Raw genomic sequence first — 20,869 nt, forward strand, 5'->3', positions numbered from 1 at the left:
TAATCTCAGCATAACTTATCCGATCATAAATAATCTCAACTTATCCCATCATAACTTGTATTCAAACCAAACGACCCCTGAGGGTATAATAGAAAGAAAAAAAAATATTCTTTCTTGATTTGTCAAAATTGACGAGTAAAAAAGGAATCAAATTAGAAAATATTTAACAAGTAAATAGGAATAGAGAGAGTACTTGTTAACCAAGTCTCAAATCTATAAATAAAAGAGATAAGTGTCAAAACACACCTAAACTATCTGTCTTTTTTGAATTTCATACCTAAACTATTGGGGGTGTGAGTTTCATACCTAAACCACTACTTCTTAGTTTGAGAAACACACATCTCTCTTTCATTCCACTCTCACCATGGGGTGTGTGCCACACTCTCTCTTTCATTTTAAAAAAATTATCACATTACACTCCACATAGACAAAATATTTCACATAGACAAAAAATAAATAAATTCTTAGAATTAGTTAAAATTAAATATTAATGTATTACTATCCACCCTCAAAAGAATATAAAATATTTTTATTACCCCACTCCACTACTTTTTCTCACCGTACTCCTCCCCCCTCCCCCCCCCAAAGTTTTTTGTTTTATTTTTATTTTCTAAATTTCTTTTATAAAAGTTTTTTTAAAAAATTCTTACTTCATCTTCCCCCCCTTCAAATAATAATTTAGATATTATTTATATATATATATATATATATTTAAAAATTCTATCCCACCACACCTAACCCTCCGCTTTCAATTTTTTTTTTCGTTTTGTGTTAGATACATACACATGAGTGAGAAAAATATTTTAAACTTTTTTAAAAAAAATATTTTTTTTAAAAAAATAATTTCATTTTTAAAAAAATTAATTTCTGTTTTTGGGGATAGAAATACTTTAGTTTTAACTTTTAACTAATATTAATAGTTTATTTAATTTTTATCAATATAGAATATTTTAGCCATGTGGCAAAAAAAATTCAAAAAATAGAGAGAGTGTATTACACACCACTGAGGTGTGTTTCTCAAACTGAGAAGTGATAGTTTAGGTATGAAACTCACACTCCCAATAGTTTAGATATAAACCTCAAAAAAGATGGATAATTTAGATGTGTTTTTGACACTTATCTCTTAAATATTATTAATAATATTTATTAATAATATTTATTAATTTTGTCTTCAAGTAAAGATTTGGTTGTATGACTTCAATCTGAAATCATTGTCATTTTATGTAAATGTTTTGAATACATTCATACAAGAAAGTATTTTTATATTTGGATTTTTGAACTTTATAATATTCGTTTTAATACTTTAAGTTTGGATTCTTGTTATTTTTAGTAATCTATTTTATTTTTTTCTTATTTTTTATTTGACCCACGGACTGACCCAATCCACATTGTTCAAGCCCTACAAACTGACGAGTTTAGCGGATCGGGATAAAAAACTATTTTCTTAAATGGGCTATAAAATCTTAGCTCAACCCTATCAAATTACAAGTTGAGCCGGAATGGCCCAATGGGCCTAGCCCTTGTTGACGTCTCTAGACTCGAACTTCCCCGACCCTTCAGCTAGTTCGTATGGTTATTTCTTCATATTTTAAATTATTTTAGTGAAAGTTTTGAGTCCGTCACTATTAGTATGTGTACTTGGAATATCTTGTACGACAAATGTCATGCGTTAGATAATCATATAGTCCTGTCAAAGATTGTGTCCACAACCTTGTGGTCGCCATTTGACAACCACCACAAATTTGTTAACAACCAGTCACTTCTTCTTTGATTAGCTACATGTTTCTAGTAATTGTTTTAAACGTAATAATCAATACTAGGTCTAGAGAAGTCAATTTTTGAGTTAGTGGAGTAGCCAAACAAACGCGTAAATTTGTTTCAGAATATGATGTTGTGATATATATGGTTAGAAATATAGTCAAAACTATAGTATATATATGTGTGTAGTAGTGCATGTCACTTTCAATGACATTAATGGTTGCTTCTCCATGTAAGTTGTGTCCAAGTTAGTATACATAGGAAGGGGGATATATATGCATGTCTTGCTTATGTGGTTGTTGAAATTGAGGTAATATATAAATATGTCTTTTAATTTGATATCATCTGATAATTATATTTTTTAATTTTGAGTGTGTATAAATAAACATTCAAGCTATTATAAAATTGAACAAGAAGTGATTTCATGCGATTTACCGTGTAGGACGCGTGCATCTCACGCGATTTGTCAAGTAGGACATGTGAATCTGCTTGTTCAACTTTATGATAGTTTAAGCATTAACTTATTTGTGCATGCTCAAAGTTGAAAGACATAAATATTAATTGAGACTAAATTAAAGAGCGTGCTTATGTATTATGTCGTTGAAAATTTATGACAATAATAACCATGAACCGTCGTCTTGAAAGCGATTTTGATTCGATTAGGATGCAAATTATTTAAAATTCCTTGTTTCCCAAGATTTTACCGAACTTTCATACGCGTACACTTGTAGCTAAAAGTTTCTAACTTGTAGAAATAAAATTGTAAAATTGTGAGATACGTTTAGAATTAATAGCATGCTTGATTAAATTTTTGAAGCTAAAAGTGTTTTTTTAAAAAATATGCTTGATCAAATTTTTGAAAAGTAGCATTGTTTTTCAGAAAAAAAATTATTTTTTTGTTTTGAAAAGCACTTTGAGAAAATACACAAAGAAACATTTTTAAAAAATATGAGGTTAAATGATGTAAAATCTTTTTCATATTGAAATATGACATCTTTGATTAAAAAAATAAAAATAGACAGATTAGGGATTAAAGTTGTTAAAGGAATACCAATATTAGTGTTCCCACTGTTATCTCTTGTATTAAAGTTAATAAACCAAAAACGTTTAGATGAAAATAAATAAACAGTATTTGAATCCACAAAATTCACTGTGTGTCCTTAAGAAATTTAATCCCCTCACTGTACTCGAGGTTACGGATTATTTCCTCCCAAGATAAAACAGATAGAACATTAAAGAAGTAGCGGTATCTCAAACTTCGATAATATCAGCGAACTCAGAAAAAACAGCAACGTAATTACACAAAGACACAACTTTGTTTGTAAGAAAATATATGCAGAAGAAAAGAATTTTTTTGATGTTCAAAACTAAGAGGAGGCTTCTTTATTTATAGCCAACAAGGATACAGAGTTTTTTTTTGGGAAGAAAAGTATCTGTTCGGAAGGAACATGTCCTTTCTGCGAATGAAAGTATCTGTTTGGAAGGAACAGGTCCTTTTGGAATCCGCAATTTTAAATTAATATCGTTTTGCGAAGTAATTAGTTAATTTCCTTATTAACTTCGCTATTTAATTAATTCTATGAATGAATGAATGAATGAATGAATAATCAACAGATTAATATTAAAGAAAAAGGAAATTAATTGATGAGATTGATAAATAAATTTTGTCTAAAAAATCAATCAATCACATCATTTGCTGAAGTCGAAGCCGAGCCGACAACAACGAGGGCGGCGTAGGCATCTTCTACTTAACCCTTTATGGGTTAAATGTAGTATTTCATAATATAAGAACAAGACTTTTCTTTTCTTCTACCAATGAGAAAGAAATTTGGTTCCCCCACATTTTTCAGTTCTTATTCTTTCCTATTCACACTCCACTTAAATCCAATACCCACAAGATTTGGTCGGCTGGAATTGATCCACTAAGAGAAGGTTAATGGAGTTATTTCAACCGTGATTAGGTTTTGACGGGGTGAAGTGGTAAGTATTTTTTATTCTTAACTGAAAAATTTGAATACGAATTTTCGGGTATAAAGTTATTTTTATTAGAGAATATTTACTTTTCAATGTGCTCTTCTTACCGTGAATGTAATTTTTCTTTTAATGACAAGAGAACCCGCAATTACTATTCTTTTGATGCGCACAAAATAAATTTTAATTTAGTGCAATAGCTCGCAAGCTACACATGACCACACTAGACACACTCTTTGTGATATGCATGACCCAAAAGGTCACCCCCCTACTATCACATACAAGAAATTTTGAATTTGAGATTTTTATTGAGATCCCAATCCAAATAATTTAAGCCATCCCGAAGGATTACTTTAAATATAAATTTAATCAAACTCTAATATAGATATCGAACATAAAAAAAAATATTTTTTTTTATAATACTTCAAATCTAGTTATATCCTCTTTAAGAATTTATATTAGTGCATCTGTCTAGACATCAGAATGACGAATGGTTTAAAGCATATATATATATATATATATATATATATATAGCTTTATTTATGCCATTATTCATAGTATATATCCAATTTTTAAGGATAGCTAGGTATTGTAACATCAACCAACTCCTATTGATGGATACATGTAAATGTCCAAATTCATTTTGTGGGTTCATGTATGAAACCTGGAACAATCAACGATTTGAAAATTTATTCGCATTTGATATTTATATTAAATTATACTAATTATAACAATTAAATTATATATTAAAGGTGAAATATGTACGTCATTGTTTTGAATTAATTATATTATCGCCAAACATGATATAAGTTTAACATGATACATGGTAATTGAATGGTGGAAGGACTAATAATTATGATAAATTTATGCATATTTACGAACAAATGAATCTGAAAGCACACATTTCAATTAATTGAAAATCAATTATTCTTAATTAGATATTAATTATCCCAAATATTTATATTATCTCTTAGCATTAATGTGTTTTCCTTATTAGAAATTTTAATTATTGATGTGAGAGTGGCTGGAAAAAGGCTCCACTAAATAATTGTTTGATTGGGATAACATTGCATAGTTGACTTTAATTTGAAAATACTTTATCCTTTGCCCTTTTCAATATTAAATGTTATTATAGTCTAGTATTTGGATTAATTAGTGTAGTTATATCTCTGTGGACCACTAAAAGGAAAAATGATTCAGCACAATTACCTAATGTTTAATTTGTTTTTTTGATTTCTCATTTAATATTTGATACTTATTTTGAACTCAATTAATTTAGATTCCATTGCATAAGATTTATTGAAAAGAAAATCATTTTCTATTAAAAAAACCCTCATCAAATCTCAAAGTCAAAACTTCTAGTTAAGAGTAAATGAAGTCTATATATATAATATTTCTATTATCTTTTAAAGTAATATTGTCTCAACTCGATCAATCAAGCTAGCTATTTAAACTTTGCAAATAACAAATACAACGTGAAAAATGATTTATTAAACTCTTTCTCTAGACGAAAAAAAGGTATGAATTAATTTTGTACTAAACGAAATAAATTTCACTTTTCATAACAAAAATAATGTCAAATTTGATGTTTACAACTGATCAGCAAACGCGTTTTTATTGACTATAGTATTGACGTATGTATATATATATTAATTATTGTTGGGATTATGTTCATAAATCAAGTCAAGATGTAGTGCCAATTTTATTGACATTTTTCCTTGCTTCCCCATTTTGTAATAACCTTGGGTTGTAATATTTGAGACAATTAAGAGATACCCATGAAAAAAATATTTAAGTTACGTTAGGAAACATCGAATTAATTGTTGAATATTGACCAATATGTGAAAGACTTGAAGTAGATGTGTATTTAAGTTACTTTAGAAAACATTGACCAATATGTGAAAGACTTGAAGTCGATGGGTTGACGTCACCCCTTAAAGCTGACATCAAATTTTACTTAGATATTTTAAGTAGGCGATGTTCATTTTAGACACTTCATGTAGGATTCCACTGTATCATTTTGACACTTTTTGCTGACATGACAAAGTGAGTGTGATGCACTCAACAATAACGCGTAAAAGGCTTTATTTAGTCATTTTTTATTTTATTTTCTCTTTTTCTTCTCCATTTCTCAAACCACCATCTCCCACCATTTTTTCAATCTTGAACTCCTTCAATAGAGGTCGAATTTTTTATTCAAATCCGTTTTTAAGCCATTTTTTTCTTCATTGTATTGCTTTTGTAAATCTACCATCACCTCCCTCCACTTTTTTTGTCCGAAAAATGGATACCAACACCTATATTTTATATTTCTTCTCTCTTTATTTCTTCTCACCATCGCCATTAATTTTCTCACTGTCGTAAGAATTTTTTAATTTTAATTTTTTTTCATATTTGAAAATCGCACCAATTATCATCTTCTTTTCCTTTCTTTTCTTTAGATCCAACAAATTATGAAAAAAAAGTGAAAATCCTAAAATGAAAAAAAAGTAGAGAAGAAATTGGGGGTTCAGGGAGGCGCTGAGAAAGTTTGGAAAGAAAGGAGGAAGGAGGGATGGGTAGTTGTGGTGGGGTTTAGAAATATGTATTTTTATTATTATTATTTATGGCTGAAATTTAATTTTTTTTTCTGTAATGTATTTTTTAAAAATTATTTTGCACTCAAATGCCACGTGTTCTTTTTTAGTCAGTCGTAATGCAAGGTCATTCGCGAGCATGTTACACACACTGTGTAATTTTAGCTGATTGTTAAAAAAATGTCAAAATGACACAGTGAAACCCTACATAAGGTGTCTAAAGTGAACATCGCCCGATTAAGGTATCTAGGTGAAATTTGGTGTCAACTTTAAGGGGCCACCGATGAGTTTGACCATTAATTTTATAATGCACTTCTTCTATTTATTTTTATTTGTCTATTATTTTAAAAATATATTTTTTGCTTTTACTTGTTAATTTTCACGTATCAAGAAAAGACAAAAAAAAATTATATATATGTTTTAACCTTAATAATAATTACTTATTTTTCAAATCATTTTTCAAAATTTAATATTTATAAACATCAATTAATAGTGGCAGTATATGATAAAATAACCATGTCACTTATTTTTTTTAATGGGTGTGTTAAGTTCAAATATGCAAGTAAAAGTGAACGGAGAAAATATTTACTATCTCTAACCAGTACAAATAGGGTATTTTAAAGAAATTTTAACATTGTGTAGCCTCTCAATAAATGTATAATTTTTGCATTTATATATATATATATATTGTACAACTTTTACATTTTGACTAACGAATGTAATTGGTGAGGCGAAAACAACAAATCATTTTCTGAGGTTTCTATTTTCAACTACAATAAAACAAATAAATGAAGGGAACTTTATATTTGTATTTGACCAGTTCTCACTATTTACAGTTGTCTGTCATGATTCTTTCATTTACATAATTGATTTATTTCAAAAAGGAAAAAAGAGTTGGATGAAAAAACTACATTAATAATTATAAGCCTTCAATCTTCATTCTTCAACAAAAACAAATATTTATTCTCTTTATCTATCTAAATTATCATTTCTTTATATTAAATTACACATTAATGATATCAAATATTTATTCCCAATCGATAACATGCGCGTGTAGGTCAGTTTAGCATCGAGGTATGTTTTAATACAAAGAGATTGAAAATTAAGATATGAAACTCGCCAAAAAAATGATAATTTAAATAGTCAAATATGGTGGAAATATGAAACTCGAAAAAAATGACAATTTAGTTATTTTTTTTTAAATCATTGACTCTAATATATAACCGACATATAGATAATGATACACATCGCTATATTAGACAAGAGGAAATTGCTTGGATGATAAATATCCCTCGCTCCCAATTCTAAAATTGTGAATCTGAGTCACTAGGGGAGTAAAAAGATGAAACCTCGTAGGGAGGAGTAAAAAATAAAATAAATACACACTACTATACGATAACCATGAATATTTGTGTATATCTTTTCTATTCACCATTCATTTTTTCAACACTATTAAGTATGAGTGAATTCGTCTATATTGTCAGCCTCAAATTTGAATAAAGAAGAAGGATTATTGAAAATTAATTGAAAATGACCTTTTTATCCTTATAAACATAAGAATAAAGTTGCATACATTTTATTTTTCTCAAGCCCTATTTATAAAATTACACTGAATTTATTGTTGTTAATATTGATTAATATGGACGAACACACAAGGTAAAATTCCTTGGTGGATATGTTTCTTTTCTAATTTAGGAGTCTTGCTGATAAGTAGCTAAGTTCTTCATGTATAATTATTATACTTCCTCCGTCTATTTTTATTTGTTCATTATTAATTTTGCGTAATTTTTAAGAAGGTATAAATAGAAGGATAATTTTACCATATTACTATTTAAATATAATAAATATAATGTCTTGAAAAATGTAATAGGGAAATAACTACTAATTAATGATAAGGGTAAATTAGGAACTAAATTGGATAAGTATTGTTGGACATCTACTTTTAGTATAATGAACAAATAAAGATGGACGGAGAAAGTATTTTGATAGAATTTTTTATAAAATTCAACACACTTAATAAAACTTATAGTTTGTAATTTAGAAATCCACCTAATTAAAATTAATTATTTTTTTTAGTAATACATAAATAAGTAAACACTATATAAAAAAACACTTATATAAATTTCGTAATAATTAACTAATTCCTGTATTAATAATGCGTACTCGAACGAGCTGCCAAACGACCCCTTCAAATTTTGTATTTTTCTACAAAAATCCAAACAAAGATATACCTGATGAAATACCTATTCCTTTCCAAATAAACAATTTATGATTAGGGCCGCCGTCATCTGCCGCCAACTCCGCCCCTTCGCTACCAGATTCAACGGCTGTAGACACCAATGCCATCGTCGGTTGCGGCGGCTGATCCACTAACCAATAACTTAGTCTCGATACACAAAATCTCAGCTAACGAGGACGAAGAGTACGAAAAAATTGAGGTTGAAGAAGAAAATAGCGAAGGATCAGCTACACTCGATGATGTAGATCATAAAAAAGGTTCGTTTCCTTGCTTTAGAGATAAATTTATGTCGTTATTCATTATTTATGCGGATTCACTAGCTTGCTATGGGTATGTTCTACATTTTCGTTGTTTTTTTTCCATAACTGTGGTGTCCCAGTCACTCCTCGACTAATTTCACGAGATACCTGTAATAGGTTTTAGGTACTCTATCCACCAAGGCTAGGACTTAGGAGAGATGAGAAGAAATCACCTAGTGTAGACATTTTCATTGTTTTGCTGCATCCGTCTGCTGTATTGAACAAATATATCAGGTTAATAGTGTACAATTTAATGATATAAACTATTGATTCCGATTTAGTAGTTGGACCTCTATTGCTTTTGGATAATTATAGGGGTATTAATAAATCCCTACTTCTTATGAACCCTGGTTAATGGTATGAATTATGTAATCTTATGGGGCAAGTAGTACATGCAGTGTCTATCCTCATAATATTTTTGTTTCTGATTAATAGAAGGACAACTTTCCTTTCACTGAACGGAATCAATTATTGTTGACCGGACACAATCTTTTCTAGTTACTGGAGAAGGGGAGAGGAAAGCATAAGTAACCATCAAACTATAGAACCTCACCTGAAATAAAGGCCCTCCGAAGAGCCTGAAGTAGAGAAATCTACAAATAAAACCTATTACTTTTTTTATGATTGAGATGGGATACTTGCTGCCTGTGAAATGGGGTGATTGGGAAGATGGACCCAGACTCGAAAAGAGAGAAAGTTGTAGCATGTCGCAGGATGGGTGTTCTTGCAAACTGCGTGTGTTGGTGTTGATGTCCTGCTTTTGTATCTGTTCCTCTTGTAGGATTGTCTTATGCAGTGTATGCCTATAGCGGAATAAACACTCAAAAACAGAAAAAAATTGAGTGAAGCCCCACCTATTTGGGTTTGGCTTCCATGCTCAAGTTAGTTATGTCCTAAAAAAGACATGATAAAGCAAAGGGAAGAATAATGAAACATAAGAAAGTTATATAAATGAAGCTAAGAAGCTTAAAAATAACATGCTTGCAGTGAGTGAACTTGTGTGAGTTACTCTTGTTTATTCCTTCTTTTTTTTTGAGATGCTTGTTTATTCCTTTCTTTATGTATGTGTCTATTTATCAGAGTAGTTTTCTTGTCAACATATTCGTTGTTCTCATTGCTATGTAAGATTTTGGATACCCCTAGAAATGGACGTCGTGTGATAATTGCGTTTGGTTACTTCTTGACTGTCCACAATGAATGTAGAGTGGATGTTACCATCCATGGAATATTTTATTGGTGGTCAAATACTCACATCTTCACTTTCTGAGGTTGATTACTATATGATCGGTTATGACTTTGGTGATGGTGGTTGTGCTAGTTGAAACTGGTGACAATCAATGGACTTTAGAGCACTTGTGTGAAAGACTGCACGCGGCCATGCTTCACTTGTTTGGATCAGTGATGTCAAAGTGAAGCATAAACAGATCGAAGTGTCTGTGTGCTTTAAGAAAGAAGAGTAGTTAAAGTGCGAACTCTTGTGATGAAAGGTTTAGATGAAAAAAAAAGTGTACATGTAATTTAGTGAAAAATAAAAGTCATGTTTCCTAGTACAAAGTTTCTAATTTCCTAATTTGAATATTAAAATACTCTTCCATAAATTCTCCTAATGATTAGTATTACACTGATCACCTATATTTATTTATATAGTGTTTCCTTTTGAAGACAAAGCCTGTAAAGTGGAGGCACGCACGACGCCTGCACTAAAACATTGGTTAACGATGTGAACTGCAAGATGCTTTTCCCTCGAGCTTCAAGGCTTAAGCCTGTTTAGGCGACATTTTAACTACATTGATTTGGGTTGATTGAGGATAAATGTCCATGGCTAGTCCTTAATCCTTTTTATTTTTGTACACCGTTTATCTACTCAAATTTTTCCAGTTAGGCTAGTTATGTTGAGTTGTTGACCCTTTCACCAATAGATCTGTTTAACTCCTTGAAGACAAGAGGAGGTTCTAGATACTTTCCTTTGAAGTGTTCCTAATTTTAGCTTTAACGTTCTTTTTATGTCACATCCGTTTGTTCTCCTCATTGCTTTTGTAATTATTATTTTCACCTTACTTTGTTGTATGTGGCAAAGTGTTAGCCAGCTGAGAGTGCCCACGTTCAGTAGAGGAAGGTAGGGGAGATGATGATACTCAAATGGATGTGTGGGCATACTAGGAGAATATAATTAGGAACAAAGTTATATGGGTCAAGGTGCTCATGGCCTCCGTGGAGGACAAAATGAGGAAAGCAAGACTGAGATAGTTCAAGCATGTAAAGATGAGGTGCCCGAATGTGCCAGTAAGGAGGTGTCAGAGATTGATTGTAGCAGGGGTTAGGGAAGGTAGAGGTAGTCTGAAAAAGAATTTGGGGGAGGTAATTAGATAAGATGTGTGATACAACTTTAGCTTAACGAGGACATGACCTTGATAGGAAGGTGCAAATGTGGAGGATTAGGCTAGAAGGGTAGTAGGTAGCCGCATATTGTCGCACCTTATGTGGGAGAGGGAGGGGGCTAGTCTCCTCTCTGTTTCTTAGTGTTAGTAGTAGTATTTAATAGTCATGTATTCTCTTATTGTTCAATGGATATTATTGTTGCTTTTTGCTTTGTCTTTTGCTCTTTTACTGCCATAATTTTCTTTTACTGACCTATGTCTTTTACTGACCTATGTCTTGTTTTTCCTTGTTTTTCCTTGTTTCTCCTCCCTTGTTCTTCTCTCTTAAGCCGAGGGTCTTTCGGAAACAGCCGCCCTACCTTTTAAGGTGGGGGTTAGGTCTGCGTACACTCTACCCTCCCCAGACCCCACATGGTGGGATCACACTGGGTTCGTTGTTGTTGTTGTTGTACTGCCATAATTTTCTTGCAAACTTTTTTTAAGAACTTCTCTTTTGAGTCTAATCGGAAACCACCTCTTTACCCTACAAAGGTAGGAGTAACGTTTGTGTACATCTTACCCTCCCATTCTCCACTTGGGAATTTGCTTGTCAACGAAATTCCACTCATAAGTAGGTTTGCATCGTGATCTAATATCTTTCTTATAATTGATATGAATGCAAATCCCAACTCACTTTTCTTTTGTGGCCTACCTCTGTTCATAGGAGGATTTGTACAAGCAATGTTTTTAAGAGACGAAAATGTAAGAAAGTGACAAAAACCCATGTGTCTTGAAGCGGATGACAAAAAGGAAGCACACAATACATGACTAAAAATACCAAACTTGTATAAATGTACAATATAATAGTCAAATTGCAATTTTCTTTCTCGACAAAAAAATAATCTAATATACAATAATGACTATACTAATCCAACTCCTCAAAGTTGATACTAGATGAATTGGCCACTTTTTTGTTGGGATCATTTGCGCGTCATTGTTTGAAGCATACACTTCTATGAAGCGCATAGATTCACCTATAAGGCGATAACCCTTTGTGTCGCATCTTATCATCACTTTTAGGGTATGACTTAAATTATAGACCTAAGTGTCACGCCCCGAGTCTGCATCCTAGGCAGTGGCCGACACTCAAAAACCATTGTTGGTTCCCAAGAGAACCCTTGGTCTGGCTAACTACTCAGCGGAAGACCCAACTCAGTAGAAAGATATCAAAATGGGTGAGCATTTAGTATATTTAAAAATAAACTCAAGCACATCCGAAAATAAGTCTTTCATTAAGATATCTCATTGTTTAAAACATAAGTAATGAAATATTGTTTAAATAGACTGAAAGATTAACTGACTCAACTCTATCTCTGTCTACATTTATGAAGCCTCTAATGACTCTAGATAGATAGCAGGACAGGCCCACGACTAACTCAAAAGTCTAATAAATAAAGACTGAATAAACAAAAGCGTTCCTCCGAATGTAAGGAGGTCTCACCAAAAGTTGAAAGAAAACTAATCTTCAACGATGCACCTGTTGAGGATCTCTAACACCTGTATTTGCATCATAAAATGATGTAGCATAGAAAGACGTCAGTACGTGGAATGTATGGTATGTAAAATAGCTGAAAGAAAACATATTCAAGAATGCTCAATGGAATGAATACTGAAGTAACTCAACTCAAATTAAACATGCAATAAGAAATAAGTCAATGCTTTATAAAATATAGTATGTAAATGCAACTCAGTATAAAATAATATTTACATTTTAGGGAGTTTCTCTAGTCAAAAACCATCACTATGAGCATTGTGATGATACAACGAATTGTTGTCGTTGCAACGACCATCCAATATCTTGTCAAGGTAAGGGACACAAACTCATCTCATGGATCTCAAAATAGTCCGTATTAGGGATTGAAGTAAGGAATCGCCCAAACCAACGCTATGATCCTATCCTACGCTGGCTACGTAGTTTATGGAATTTGAATTATCTAAACTCTTACCCAAATCGATGCTCAATGCTACTCCCAAAACATATCTAATAATGCTCATATACTCAAGTGAGTAAAATACTCAAAATAATAACTTATTTAGTCTCATTGGACTTTACTCAGTTTAGCTCAACTTTCCTCAAACTCAATACACCCTCTTTCAAAAATAGTTATAAAGCTTGTTTGGATTGTCTTATAAGTTACTTATAAGTTGTTTTCAGCTTTTTTGAGTGTTTGACTGGCCAACTTAAAGTCATTTTGTGCTTAAAAAGCAGCTTATAAGTCAAAAAAAATAAGTTGGGCTGCACCTACTTATTTTTTTAAAACTTATAAGCAGTTTTCAACTTATAAGTTACTTAAAATAAGTCTATCCAAACAGGCTCATACTTCTCAACTCAAATAAACGCATGAAATATAGCTTTCGGTTTCTCAACTCAGTCTCAAGATAATTACAGGCATAAATGCTCAAACTCATTTAGACTCGATAAGGAAAATGTTCAAAATCAGTGAATGAAAGACTTCACAAACTCAAGTAATATATTATGCTCAAAACTCCTTTCTCAATAACTACATGAAATTTAAATCATTCTTTAATTCAAAACAATGCATTGTAGAAGCAATTGTAAATACTCAGTTAGGGTTCATGTGAATGTAAACATGAACAACAATTCAAGAACTCTAAGTATAGAAATAACCGCAATATTATCAATGAGAGATTGCATAATTAACTCAAAAACTCAATGCAACGGGATTGAAACTCAAACTTGAACTCCTTAATTATGGAATTGAGATGTAGGTCGGGAGGACAAACTCAGTACAACGCTATGATGGAAGAACGATAACCTTGGCGAAAATCGAAAAACTCAATGCCCACGCTTGAACCTGAGCTTTTCTCCTCTCTAATCTTTCTAATCCTTGCTCTCAAAGATTCTAAGTGTAAATGAGGGTTAAATGCACGTAGGGTACTGATAAGGGATCCAATTTAGTCCCAAAACGTTAGGGTTTTGGTTTGAGAAAAGTGGAAAAACACCAAACTGCCCTTCATTAAAATTGTCAGTCATCTACGGGTTGTTCTATAGACCGTAGAACTTTTTATGGGCCGTAGAAGACCCCTCGTGGAAGCTTGTGTACAAAATTGGACTTCACTGGATTAGGTCATGTTGGGTCTACGAGCCCTTTCTATGGGTCATAGACCTTTTGACAGGCCGTGCAAGCTGTTCGTAGAATCTCATTGAGGAAATTGGGCTAGGGGTCTATCGATCCTCTTACTGGTCGTAGAACCCTATCGTGGAACTCGGTGCACATTCCAGTAGCTACTAGAATGTGACATTGGGTCTACGAGGTGCCCCTACGGGTCGTAGAAAATTAGACGGGTCGTAGACTTAGCTCGTAGGAATGAGTCTCAATAACTCTAATTTTCACTAAGTCTAGAGTGGACCTACGAACCTCACCTACGACCCATAGCTCAGTCTACAGTTCGTAGGGTCTTGGTCGTGGGTCACAATTTTGAAAGATTTTTCTCAGTCTTCAGGGTTTTTCTAAGGAGTTTGAGTTAGGATTATTTGGGGTGTTACACTAAGATATGTGAAGCTTCCTCTCTTAGGTATGTTTTGCGTATCGATCTTCATTTCCACCTTTGCTTCATGCTTAATGGCACTGAACTTATACTCTAGGTACTCAGATTTAGTCCTCCTTAACCTGAAACTTTTTATTCTAGGGTCTATCTCCTATCTTCTAGTCTATCGTTAACTCTATTGCGCGTCACGTCGATCAATATTATGTCATTTGTAAATAACATACACCACGGCATATCCTCCTTAATATGTCGTGTCAATTTGTCCATCACTAAGGCAAATCGAAATGGGCTAATGGTTGATCCCCGGTACAACCCCATCATAATTAGGAAGTGTTTAGAGTCACCTCCTATTGTTCTTACCGATTCATGGCTCTATTGTACATGTCCTTAATTGCTCTAATGTAAGCCACAAGTACACCTTTAGACTTCAAACACCTGCGTAGAACCTCCCTAGGAACTTTATCATTTTTTTAATATATACTTATAAAGACAAAAAAAACTAAATTCCTTAATATCATTAGCACCACTTGTCCTCGTAGTAAGCACACTAGATGAGCAATGCGCTCTTTTTAAAGGAACCCAAATTGTAGAACTGAAAAGATTCAATGGCCATCTCTTGACCCGTGCAAGAATTCTAAGTTCAAATACCATGCATAAATGCCTTGTGGTGAGAACCTAACTTTGAGTTTTCTCCATACAGATGGATATTACCTAGATAAGGGATTTGAGATTGTTTCAAAGTTACTGATCAAGGCTTGTTGTCAAGCATTCCAGCATATTACATCTCGTATGCATGCATGTCGTCATTGAGAAATTGGGGGTGCTTACTTGACTTTTTGTAGGATACGAAGAATGAGCGGAAAACTAAAAGGTAGTTACATCTTTGATAAAGAAGAGGAAGGGGTTAGGGATAAATGATTTGAGTGTATTCAACAAAGCTGTGTCGGATAAATGATTACGGGGTTTTGGTGATAAGGTGCATGCATTATGCGAAGTAACACCAAAACATTGAGTTTAAGAAGGAAGATAAAATACATAAATTATCACATACAATACGAGAGTGTAAATACAAATGGTGTCCTTTATGTCAGAAGAAAATATACAATACGAGAGTGGTTTATGGAGAAACATTGTGAAAGTGTAGGAGTAAGCTTAGTAGTAATGTAAAAGGTGTGATTCCTAAAACAGGATTAGCTTATGTAATCAGAGATGGTTGCGACAATGACATCTTGAGTGGATCTTATTATTGATAAATCGGTTGGCTGGGCCAACCTCAATTGATCCACATGTTTGAAACTTGGGGGAGCATGGTGAGAGATCCTTCTACTCTCTCTTACTTATATACTAGGCTTTCTGCCAATGACAATGCTCAAACTTGTGAGTTCTCCCAATCCACGCATCTCATGTTGTGTCCTTACAATTGAGCCGAAGGCCTTGTGGAACATTTTTAAGTGATGCCTTTCTAGCACATTCAGTATATTGAGTCAATAGACATAACTATACTCAAGTATACAAGAGACATGAAGGAGAAAGTTGGACACAAAGTTTAGTAAGTAATTTGCAGAATCGAGAGAGACTGATTTCAAAATATTATCCAACTTTTGGATAAGTAGAATATACCATTGTCGGATAAGGATGTTTCTTTATCAAAAATGTCTTCGCTGAATGATATTGGTTTCCATATCTCATTGAATATGAACTTCAAAGAGCTCTTTATGAAGGTATGGCTTTTCATTTGGGCTTTGGCTTAAAATGAGAGTGTTATCCTTGTGGATGAAATTTTTTTTTTAAAAAAAGGACAACATGTGCACTGTGGTCACATGTGGAAGTGACCAAGAGAAAATGTATATTACATGTTGTGCACTGCAGGTAGCAAGCTAGCTATGGTGGACAATGCTGATTTTATTCAAAATCATGTGAATGATGCCACTACTATTAGAGATATGATGTTCAATTGGGATTTGAGATGGAGATGGAGGAGAAGAAGATGGGTTTGTAGCTCTCTTGGCTGTTACGTAGACCATTTTGAAAGAAAGGAATAGGAGATTTTAAAGAGGTAAGAGTATGTTTTGTATAGATGAATGAATGTTTCAAGAGGTAAAGTTTTTAGAGAACCTCTTCTGCACCATAATGTTTTAGTTAAGCATCGATGATTGTGTTCTAGCCATAGAGAACCACATGTATAGGTTCTCTACCTTTTGCATTACTTGTACATTGGGAAATTTCAGTCACATTAATAGAACTATTCTTTTTTTTTAACCATGGTGTTCAACCAACTTATGTACACTTCGAGTTTCGATGAGCTACCTACTATCTCCCACCAGCATAAGTACCAGGTAACTCTGTTCACCAAGACTAGGAATGATGGGAATAAATCACCCGCAATTTCTACTTCTGCTCAGATTTGAACCTCAAACCTTATGGATCTCAACCCACTTCATTTATCATTAGGCCGCACTCTTGGATGCCTAATAGAACTATTTCTTAAAAGGGAAAGATGGTTCAAAGACCAAAGTAGTTATCTTAAGCACAACCAACCTTATTCATTGAGAACTCATTATGGTTGGTGGCTTTAATCATGACTACTTTGATTTGAAAATTTTGGAAAATTGTCCTTCTAGATAAAAATGAGAAGAAATCTAACATAACTTGGTGGAATAAGGTGTTAGAGTCCCACATTTATTGGGGAATGGACTGATGGTCTGTTTATATGGAGTTGGACAATCCTCCCCTTATGAGCTAGCTTTTGGGATTGAGTTAGGTTCAAGTACCATATCTTTACATGGTATAAGAGCCAGATCCATCTCCATTTGGGCTCCCGGTCCATGCTCTAGGTGGGCCTGAGCGTGAAGGGATGTGTGAGTTAGAGTCCCACATTAGTTGGGGAATAGACTAGTGGTCTGCTTGTATAAAGTTGGGCAATACTCCCTTCATTAGCTAGCTTTTGGGGTTGAGTTAGGCCCATATGTCATATCTTTTCAGAAGGAAGGGTTCTCTTCCTCAAACCAGCTCTCAGTGCCCCATTGTCATTCCTAAATATGGAAAAATTGGAAATATGGAGTACAAAATCTCCTTAAGGTGTATTCCGCACCATTATGTGCTAGCCGAATTATGTAGCAATAAGGTTTCATGTACCTTAGTAGATCTGTTAGGGATAGATAATCGTTTCATGCTTAGACAGAGTTGTTGGATAAACAATTGTCAGGGAATCCACCACAAAGATGTTGTATTGGTCTGTGACTTACTCTGATCTTTCTTCCTTGTAGATGGAACCCGCATTCTGGAGCCTTTGGGTCTTAAAGAGCATTTAAGATCAGGAATTCCTACTCGAAAACCTGTAGCAAATCCTGATATACCTATGATTGAAGAGGGTAATGACAGTTACAGGATATCTAATTATGATGAAAGAAGAGGAAAGAATTATTCAAGTTTGGATGGTGAGACTTCTTGTTAAATTAAATGGGAAACATTCTAGTCTCCTGTTATAAGACTTGTAGAGATTCACGGGGATCCTGATGGGGGTCTTGCAGGAAAAAGAACCATTGTACTTTCTGATCTCCGAGCTCTTAGATGTGATAGTGGGGAAACAAGAACCCATGAAAACCAGCCGTTTGGTCAAAAAGTGAGTGCTGAATTCACTGAAGGAAGTCATCAACAAGTGTCGCAGGATTTACAACAAACATCATCAAGGTTTAGTTATACTGGATCTCTCAACTTTTTAATCATACTAGGAAGTAGGATCTTATGCTGCTTTTGAACATCTCCTTGTTGGAAGTTTGTTTTGGTTATATCTCAAGTAGAACCAGGTCTTGAATGTTTGGGTTTTCCAGGTTGGATGCTCAGGAGACTTGGGCCAGAAGTTTGACCCCTCCTGCTGATTCTAGTGGTGGAAACAAAAGACCAGCAGATAGATGTGAGTTTTATTCTACAGGTTGGTGCATCAATGGGGGCTCGTGTAGGTTCCTTCACGTAAGGGAACCTGTAATTAGCCGTAATAAGGATGGTTTTTTGGATACTGCAAAGATGAAAAACAAACTCATAAATGGTGAAGGTAATATCAAACTAGTTTATTGGAATTGGTTAAACTTAACTTTAGTACTGCAGCCTTGCACTACTAATCCTGATTCCTGATAAAGTAACTTATGTGTTATAGGTTCAAAAGATACCACCGAGAGATCAGCACCGGATTGTTTCTCTGATTTGTCATCGTCTGAAGTCCAATGTAGAGAAAATCAAAGGTTGAATAGTGACAATTATTTACATATGCATAAGGACGAGGATCGGTCAAGCATGCCGTTTAGAGACATTGGAAGAGAGACTCTTGGATATAAATCACACTTGGCTGGTTATGGCAGCTCTTCACAACCATTACCTAAAGCTGATTCTCTTAGTAAAGATAGCTATTGTAGTGAAATGCCTCCAAGTAGTTCAGTACTGTCATCTTACAAGTATCTGAACACCGAAGTTCCCTCTTATGCCTCAGCTTTGGATGACACAAGTTATAAGAGGACCCACCTTATGCCCGACTATCATCATTTTCCAATCTTGAATCGCTCTGTGGATAGGTGGCCTTCTAATCTTACTTCTTCCTCTTCAAACCTAGATCCTGTTGGTAATCACAAGCTTTTAGACTGTAGCCGAGAATACTGTTATTCTAGGTCAATGTCTCTGCATAACAAGTCTTCAGCACTTCCTGGTTGTGGAACTGAATCTTTTTCTTGGACTGATTTATCAGGGGACATGGAACACTCATGTGGTTATAAGACCAAGGTGTATTTTAATGACTGGGAGAATTCCGTGCCTTTTCGGCCATCAACCTTTCTTAGTCAAATTATTCCCCCTCCAGAAAGCCTTTATGATCCGATTCGGGACAGCATTGAGCAAACCAGCACAGCCGAGAAAGATTTGTCTGCTAATGAAAGAAAAACAACTGATAGAGCTATAGCCCATCAAGAAAACATGAATACCTCTTCAAAAGAAGAAAAACACTCACCCAGAGGCCAAAAGAGGAAACAATCAAAATTAGAGAACCTCGGACCCAGCTGTGAAATTGATACCGACTTTAGGAGAGATGGATCAGTGAACTATGAGTCAGGTGTTATGAAACATTTCCGTGCTGCTCTTGTGGACTTCATTAAAGAATTGCTTAAGCCAACTTGGCATGAAGGTCTTTTGATGAAGGATGCATACAAGATGATTGTTAAGAAAGCAGTAGATAAGATCATTAACTCTTTGACACCCGATCAAGTTCCTGATACCACTGAATCCATCAATCAGTATCTCTCTGTATCTAAGCCAAAAGTAGCTAAGCTCATTGAGGTGAGTCAATACTCTGAAACAGTATACTTGCTGACTCTGGTTGAGGCTCTTTCTTCCCTGAACTTGACAATTGATTAATTTGTGATTGCAGGGGTATGTGGAGAAATATGGTAAATCTTGAGATGAATCATCAAAAGTATTGCTTTACATGCTGCCACTAGTCGGGAATCGATGAAACTCGTCATTGTGGACTACTAGTGTTTCTACTAAAGGGCTAGAAGCAAAATGTTAATTTTGTATATGGATTTCTTCTTATTAGATAAGACCTTTTTTTTTGCTGCCTTTATGGGCTGAAAGAATTTTGGAAGCATCTATCTTAGTACTTGGTAAGGAAATATAATTTGCTAATGTCATCATCTTCGCTGGGGTCAACTACTAGATTAGTGCTCCTGGCATACTTACCTCTGTGCTTTCCCCTCATTGGATTCTCTGGCATTGAGGATGCTTTTAGATGCAAAAGGTCATGGAGGAGACCACTAATTATCCATGAAGCTTTGATCTGATGTTCAGTAGGTAGTCTCACGATCCGTCTGGCATTGTCATTGTATAGTCCCATGAGTCAGAAGGTTGCGGGGAAAGGAGGGGGGATAGTAGCAAGATCTATTAGCAGTTAGTTCCCCTTGTAAATAGCGGTACCTATCAAAAAGTTACGTTAAAGGCTTCGGGATTGAGGTCTCATTAGCTTGTAACAGGCTGCATGACTAGAGCCTAGTCCTTGCCATTTTCACTTTTCAAAGTTAGAGAACTAAAATATTTAGTAGTTAAAGGAAGATGAGTGAG

General features: G+C 34.0%; 1 protein-coding gene across 1 annotated transcript; it reads left to right on the forward strand.

Annotated features, from left to right (window-relative positions):
* Positions 1 to 8,492: 8,492 nt before the first annotated feature.
* LOC129876142 (protein FRIGIDA-ESSENTIAL 1-like) lies at positions 8,493 to 20,437 on the forward strand. The gene is made up of 6 exons (XM_055951479.1): positions 8,493 to 8,801; positions 18,037 to 18,207; positions 18,301 to 18,460; positions 18,601 to 18,821; positions 18,924 to 20,089; positions 20,181 to 20,437. Exons 1-6 carry the CDS (start codon positions 8,645 to 8,647, stop codon positions 20,208 to 20,210), a joined length of 1,905 nt encoding a protein of 634 aa, XP_055807454.1. The 5' UTR covers positions 8,493 to 8,644; the 3' UTR covers positions 20,211 to 20,437.
* The last annotated feature ends 432 nt before the right edge of the window (positions 20,438 to 20,869 follow it).

This window comes from Solanum dulcamara, chromosome 12 (assembly GCF_947179165.1).
Source record: "Solanum dulcamara chromosome 12, daSolDulc1.2, whole genome shotgun sequence".
Classification (NCBI taxonomy): Eukaryota; Viridiplantae; Streptophyta; class Magnoliopsida; order Solanales; family Solanaceae; genus Solanum; species Solanum dulcamara.